The sequence below is a fragment of the Pocillopora verrucosa genome, chromosome 3 (genome assembly GCF_036669915.1).
Source record: "Pocillopora verrucosa isolate sample1 chromosome 3, ASM3666991v2, whole genome shotgun sequence".
NCBI lineage: Eukaryota > Metazoa > Cnidaria > Anthozoa > Scleractinia > Pocilloporidae > Pocillopora > Pocillopora verrucosa.
This window is the reverse complement of record NC_089314.1, coordinates 18,121,344-18,129,043: the sequence shown is the minus strand read 5'-3', so window position 1 is coordinate 18,129,043 and position 7,700 is coordinate 18,121,344. Positions and strand designations below refer to the sequence as shown.

The 7,700-nt window shown below is 40.9% G+C and overlaps 1 protein-coding gene and 1 pseudogene across 1 annotated transcript; both read left to right on the top strand.

Annotated features, from left to right (window-relative positions):
- The first annotated feature begins 1,012 nt into the window (after positions 1-1,012).
- Positions 1,013-3,031, top strand: LOC131787420 (zinc finger protein 862-like). Its single transcript, XM_066163561.1, has 3 exons — positions 1,013-1,139; positions 1,562-2,600; positions 2,689-3,031. Exons 1-3 carry the CDS (start codon positions 1,013-1,015, stop codon positions 3,029-3,031), a joined length of 1,509 nt encoding a protein of 502 aa, XP_066019658.1.
- Positions 3,032-4,916: 1,885 nt separating this feature from the next.
- On the top strand, positions 4,917-5,763 carry LOC131794142 (uncharacterized; annotated as a pseudogene).
- Positions 5,764-7,700: the final 1,937 nt, after the last annotated feature.

The window sequence follows — 7,700 nt, the reverse complement described above, 5'->3', positions numbered from 1 at the left end:
ATTGGCCGGTGGTGGCAGTAGGATCGATGCTATTAAAGCAGTGGCATTGGCTGGCTGCAAAACTGGGGTGTGGGGATCTTTAGTTCACATGATGGCTCTTGCCTCAGTGATAAGACGACCGATATATTCTTTATATCCGGAAGTCAACTTTCGACATCGGCCATTAATGCACAAGCTCCTCAATCCAAAAGAAGCTAGTCTGGATGGTGAAGTGGAACCTTTGTTCATACTGTGGTCAAGAGAAGGCAGCCTGGATAACCGACCGAATGCATGGTACACCCCGAATCACTTCGTTCCAGTCATATGGAAACGTGAAGCCTCCCCTGCAGCAGGCACTAAAAGCACAGGCTTCAAACAGGGAACTATTTTGTCATTTTTTAAGTCGTCGCCAGCAAATCCCACCACAAAACCGGCAAGTTCAAGCAATGGAAAAACCAGGAAAGACGTGAAGAGAAGTGTAAAGAAGGCAGAACTTAACAAAGGGATTGTTAAGAAGTCTAAAACTACACCTAATCGTAAGTTCCTGTCACAGTGGAAGGATGAATTTCCTTGGGTAGTCTTCCATGAGGACCAAAACATGATGACGTGCCAAATATGTTGCAGTGCACCACCTGTGGCGGGCAGAACAGAATTTTTGGCAGGTTGCAGCACATTTAAAGAGGAGACATTACAAAAACATAACATTGGTGGTGGTCATCTTCGTGCCTGAGATGCTGCGTTAGCAAAGCAAAAGCCAGTGGAAAACTCCACAATTGCACAAAGCTTTCAAAAAGGGGAAAAGGCTTCCGAAGAAAAAAACCGGAAAGATGTTGCAGCCAAAATAAACACGGCTTATTTAATAGCAAAGGAGGAATTGCCCTTCAGCAAGTTTGAGCCCATTCTTGCACTTCAAATAAAAAATGGCCTAGAAATTAGCCTGACGTACAGAAACGACAAAGGATGCAACAATTTTGTTTCTCTTGTTAGCTCGGTTATAACGGAACAGTTAGCCAACGAAATTAATGTGAGCGTCATGATTGACGGTGCAACAGATGCAAGTGGAAAAGAAAACAAGACCGTCCACTGCAGATTTGTCAAGGATGGGGTGCCTACAAATCAACTTGTAGGACATAAGGAAGTGGCCCATGCGCATGCACAAGGTAACCTTTTTGTATGTTAGACAATATTTAGAAATCCAATTTAAAATGTTGGGGCTAGCCAAGGATAAAGCTAAGAAAACCTATTGTGTATACACCTATTGTGTTAGAGTATACTTTGCACCGTTACAGTAACTAAGTAAGACATGATTACAAAATTTTGGTGGGGTGAGCCAGGACAGACTGAAAGGATACCCCATGTGCACGTAACGTGAATGTTTCCATGAATATAAATATTGTGTGAGAGTGATTTTACTTAACCCACGAAACATTATCTAACAATTTGTGTGTAAGAGTCAGAGCTAAACAAAAGGAATGAGTGGAATGGAATTAGTGCGTAATACTAACTAATAGTGTAGTTACTATTTCACGGGTTTAGTAAAATCACTCTAACAAACTAATTATTAAATGATTTAACGTTTAAGGTATCCTAGACACTGTGAATGGTGCATTTCAAGTGAGCGGCATTCATCACTGGAAAGAGAAAGTGGTGGGAATGGGGGCAGATGGTGCTTCTGTTAACCTCGGAAAAAAAGGAGGTGTTGTAGCCTTGTTACGACAAGAAGTTCCTCACCTCATCGACTTCCATTGCCTTCCGCATCGTCTCGAACTAGCCTTACTGGAAATGCAGAGAAGTTGCAAGCTTCTTGAAACCATCTATGAAGTTCTTCAACTAATATGGAAGACTTACCACTATAGTCCCAAGAGTATGCGTGAGCTGCAGGCCGTGGGAACCAAGCTTGGCGTGAATGTTCTAAAGCCCACTCAAGTTAGTAGAACAAGGTGGCTTCCCCATATCAGTTGGGCCCTGAAAGTAATGATTGAACCAGGGAAAGAGGGATCTGGCCAATACACTGCAGTGCTGTCGCACATGGACCACCTTAGTGCAGCATCAAAGAATACAGATGTCAAAGGGCGGGCCAAATATGTTGCCGAGAAAATGAGGAGCATTCAGTTTTCTGCTTTCTGTCACTTTTTGGCAGACATGTTCGAGATCATAGCTAAGTTAAGTCTGAAGATGCAACGCAATGATCTCATCCTTCCGGTGGCAGTGTCGCTTCTTCATGAAACAGTGGTCAACATTGAAGCCTTGAAGATCCGTCCCGTACCAAATGGACATTTGGCACGGTTTATGAATATGCTTCAGCATTCTGGAGTCAAGGATGAGCTTCGATTTCAAGGCATTACACTGAGAGGGTTGCTCGATGGTAAACCAAAGAGAGGAGATGTACGCACTGGCAGCTTTCAGTCAAGAGTGAACGAAGCCATTGGGTTGTGCCTGACTGGGCTTGAAGAGAGGTTTGGTTCACTGATGAATTCAGCCTCCAACTCAGAATCCACCACAAAGTATGGAACAGCGGACGTCATCAACAATCTCCTTGTCTTCAATGTTGATGCTTGGCCAAAAAGGACAAAGGAACTGGTCGATTTTGGCAAAGAGAAAATTGAACGCCTTCTCGACTGGTTTCAACCATTACTGCAGAAGGCTGGATGTGATGTTTTTTTCCATTCCCGAAGAGTGGTTCTCTCTTAAGGTTCTTGTCAATACTAGCTTTAGAGACAAGGACTATGCCAGTTTGTGGGAGACCCTGCTCATCAAGACGCCCTACAAGGATGACTTCGAAAATGTTCTCCATCTTGTGGATATCCTCCTTGTTCAGCTAATTTCTGCTGCGCAGTGTGAAAGGGCGATTTCAGCCCAAAACCGAATCAAGAGCAGCGTACGAGTTAACCTCGCTGTCTCTATGTTGGAAGATTTGATTTGCATTTCAGCAGAGGGGCCTCCAGCAGCCGAATTTGACCCCACACCTAGCATCAATAAATGGTTGACAAGGAACAGGGATGCAGGCGAAAGGCTGAGGAGGCCACATTTCCAGAGGTCTTCACTGAAGTGAAGCAGATCCGTGGAACTCTGTATCCCAACGGGAATACCAATTGACTGTAACATGCTGCTTTTGCATTAGCTAGTTAACTAAGTAATCAAACCCTTCCATTTGGCGGCCAAAATTTTTAGGTTAGTCACCAGTTGGCTCCCTTAGAAAAAAGTTAAATTCGAACCCTGCCCCTGTCATCTGAAATTGACTTTCCCTCAAACTCCACACCTCACTCTTTGTGTTTGTTTCTCTTCCACAGTTAATAACTGGAATGGGAATTCACAGAAATGCAGTCCAATGATATTTATCATGTGTCAAATGAATCTTGAATATTAATAAAAGTCGTTCAAATATACTGGCTGACTAATCAAAAATAGTCATGGTAGCATGGAGAAAATCTTATGGGGAGATAGTAACAACCCTCTTAATGTAATTGCTGTGGCAGACCCGCTTTCAACTATGCCAGAACAAAATTATCGTGTAGACACTAGACAAAAGCATGCTTCACTGACTAAGGATGATGTGGGTCAAAGGCCAAGTATCAGTCTGTGCAAGTAGCCTTTCTGTATGCACTAGTGGTAATGAAACCTCTGGCATCCCAATTAAATGACGTATCGAGGAAGGGAAACTCGATCTGAAAAACAGGAAGAGCGATAACTGAGCCATAAAAAGCACTTAAAAGAGACGCGGCTTGCTCAAACTCAAAACTCAGAAGATACATAACATGCTAATAAAACAGGACATGTTCTTGTTTGGAACCAGGTTAAAGTTATTGACCCATAGGGTCAAGGAAGCCATCCATATTAGACTCCATCCAATAACATCAATAGGGATAACGGTACACAACATAACAGCTGGTCAACAACAAAGAGGACTTAAGAGGAAACAGCATGTACTAGTTGGAATAATAATGAGTGAAATGCATGAATGACAGTGCACCAAATTGACCAATGACAACAAACAAAGGTGTAGTAGGCATGTTTGAATATAGCGGTTGATAGTCTATTATCGCACTCCTTGGCTGATTGATTTTGTTATTTCATGTGCTACATGGATCTTCTCTATTTTAGTAATTTAAAGCAAGCGAACCCTTCAAGGATAATCCGATGGCTTTAAAACCGGGGATTATTGGCCAATCCATTGCACTACGGCGTGTGTAACCAAGACATGATAGTGGTTCAACGAGGCAATGCCCACGTGGACATATTTTGATGGTAGGGAGGAGAATTTGTCTACTAGATTTCGCATGAAAGTAATTATAGATCAAGTGTTGAGGCCTCAAATATTTTAGTCTTCGTTTTGTAGTATCCTGGTAAAAGATTAATTTTGACAAAGTCAATGGAGACTTTTACATGAGAGAACATTATCCTCTAAAATGCGACTAAGAAGCTCAGCAATATAACCATAATTATGGTCAGTAAAAATCAACCTTATTTAATCTCCAACTTGATATGTTTGATTTAGGAAAATAAAACACAAAAAAAAAGAAACAAAACAAAACCAAAACCAAAACAGCCTCAACATAAGCGCTTTAGTGATCATCTGCTCATAATTTGTTCCTCGTGAACGAGAGGCACCACGCAGAAGGTGGACCATGGTTGACGCCCCATTTTCACTTGATAAAATGTAAATCAAGTGTAGTTCGAAAGGATGTATGATTTCCTTGTCACTTCTTCATTTTCCTTCGTTTTCCCAAGACAGCTCAGATATTAACGAATCCCGGCAAATGTTTAATGGTCGTCTCATCTTGTCTCTCCCTTTGTTTAGGAGATGCTAGACTCGCAAGATGAAACGAAGCATTAGGACAAATTCTTTCTTTACCAAGTTTCCGAAGCTACCTCTAGGACAGCTCATTATGCTAATATACTTCTGGTCGGTGGACCTGAGCTGCAAGAAGACGTCGCAGATGTTGGCCATTGCCAACAACCTGGTTTGCAAAGTATTTCATGCCTTAGAGGACATTTGTTCCACGGACTTGGCAACAAATCCATTTCTCCCGTTTCCGGTCGGAGGAGCGGCTGTTGTGAAATGTGACGAGAGTAAATTTAACCATAAAGCAAAGGTAAATTCAAAGCTTGCTAAGTATAAGTAGCAGCATTTAATCAAACAAATTCCACTCGAGCTGATATGGTCTTATTCATAAAAACTCTTTAAAATATTACTCAAAGTACACAATTAGCAACAAGATCTAAAAAAACTTACTCGAAAGTGTTTTACCAAAATTGATAGTCTAAAATAGACTGTGCTGGACAAATCAGTTTTCTGACTGTAGATTGCAAACTGCATTAGCAAACAACCTTCGTTAAAACATTTTCTGATGTTCGAAGCAGTTTCATAGAAAAAAGTTATGACGACATCTTCTCTATTAGTACAACAGAGGAAGACGAGCCCCTGACATATGGGTGTTTGGCGTTCTATACACAGCCACAAGTCCAGCCAAAGGCTTCTACCAGGTTGTTAGGCGTAGGGATCAGGCAACTCTTTTGCCAATTTTGGCCAAGTGCTTGCAACCAGGAAGCACAGTGTACACAGATGACTAGGGAGCATATCGCAACTTACAAAGACACTTCCCAAACCGAGTTGCCCGTCATCGGGTTGTGGTTCACTCGGAAAATTTTGTGGATCCTGTAACTGGTATCCATACACAAGAAGCTGAGTTGGCGTGGGCCAACTTGAAAATGCCTCTTAAAACACAGCAAGGAATATCCCGCGATGACCCCCAGGGCTACCTTGATGATTGAATGTGGAGGTAGTGGTGAGGTCTTGCGACATAATTGCCATCCCTCATTGTGGAGGAATGAAGTAACTTTAGTATTGGGCCTGGAAGCTTTGAACTTTATTGGATACACATATTCAATGCTTTTTTCTATGTGCTGAAATATATGCTACCAGCCATATAATAATATTGATTAAGGCCTTCCCTACCCATTTACCATACCAAGACATAGAAAATAGAACTTACCTTTAGGTATTGTATGAATATCTTAGCACTAACCTTCCGACTCTACAACACTACACCTTGGGAAAAAAATTATACATCTACACATGCGCTGAGAGCTGACGTTTGACGAACGAATCTCGTTTCAATGACACGAGTCTCGCTTTGACTCTTTTCGATTCTCTCGAATGAACGGGTCTCGCTGAAAATCATTTATCTAGTGACTCATAAATCGTGACGATTAAAAATTGAGTGGTTTCCCAGAAACCGTGAGTGATCCAAAACTCAGTACCTGATGTATATGTTGTTAGTATTATGCAGTACTAGTTATCATATGAGATTAAAAGTTAATGTTGCACATGCAGTGTGGCCTGGTTTACTTGTGTCAACTATTACCGTTTCTCGTATGTAGTGATATACACTCCTCGCGTGAAGGAGGAGCAGAAAAACTCTAATTTTTAGGAAACTGTTCACCTTGAGACTTTAGGGTGTGAAGCTCACTGAAAATTAACCATACATACCATGTAATTAAAGGAGCACTTTAGTTCCTTAACTGTTTTTCTGACTACATTTAAGACTCTTATCTTCTCGACTACTATGGGTTGTACAACATTTTCTTTTGCTCTGCATTAACCGATATTTGGCCTAATACAAGTACCTATAACAATTGAATACAGTAAATAATATAAGCTTAACCTCTTTGTAACTGCAACATACACTTCATTTTAGGCAGGTAAAACTTTTAGAAACCAAGAAAAAAAATTATCCTCTGTGCTTTCTTGCATTCCATCTATTCATCTCCCGTTCACAAGTTCTTTGCGGTTTCTTATAGCATGAAATCACAGAAGCGCACAATGCAACTCTCCTACCTTCAGTTTTGTTCAATCGCTGAGCAATCAATTAATCTGCACTAATTTGCTCAGTAGATTCTACCCACAATGAGAAACCCTTCTGGGACCCTGGGCCCTCTCAAATGTGTAAATTACACCCTTGCGTGTTTGCTGCCTGGTGCATTCCTTCCCTCCTTCCTTTCTCTCTTTCTTTTCTTCCTTCTTACGTGTTTTCCATTCTTTTTCCTTTTTTTTCTCAATACCCCAAGCCTCCATTAGAGAAATGAGGCTTGATTGTTAAATTGAGCCTCAACTGAAGAGTCAAGCCTTCATTGAGAAATCGAGCCTTGTATATTGCAGAGTAGCAAAACAAGGTATTGTGGTCGTTTTAGATCCAGAGCCTTTGACCTGGTTTACCAGAAACCTTGAGTGATCCCAACCAACTGAACTAATCCATAAACTACCCAGTGGAGCCCCTGATTCTGATGTCCTTAAAACTGCTAAATGGAAGCTGCTGATTTATCTATACGCGCAGGCTGGCCTCGATAATGTATCAGGAGTACAACAACAGCTTACCAGAGCAATTTACAGCCCTACTTGGAACTCATAATAGTGAAAAAATTGAATGAATGTCTTCTTCCAAGTTTGATATCATAGTGAACTCGGAAAAAATAGTGTCAGACATAGGGGTCCTATCATGTGGAATTCCATCCCAAAATTCATCAGAAATGCTACATCCCTTCAGCATTTTTAAAGGAAAACTTAAACTTTCCTCTAGAGCATTAAATCAAATACAATTTGACAAAGAAGCCTGTTTAGTTTGATTAAAAGTCTTCCCATATTTTTAATAATTTTTGGGCATCATTGCTTTTAATTGTTTTAAGAATGTAACTTATAAAAAATGCTTATTTTAGCATTTTGA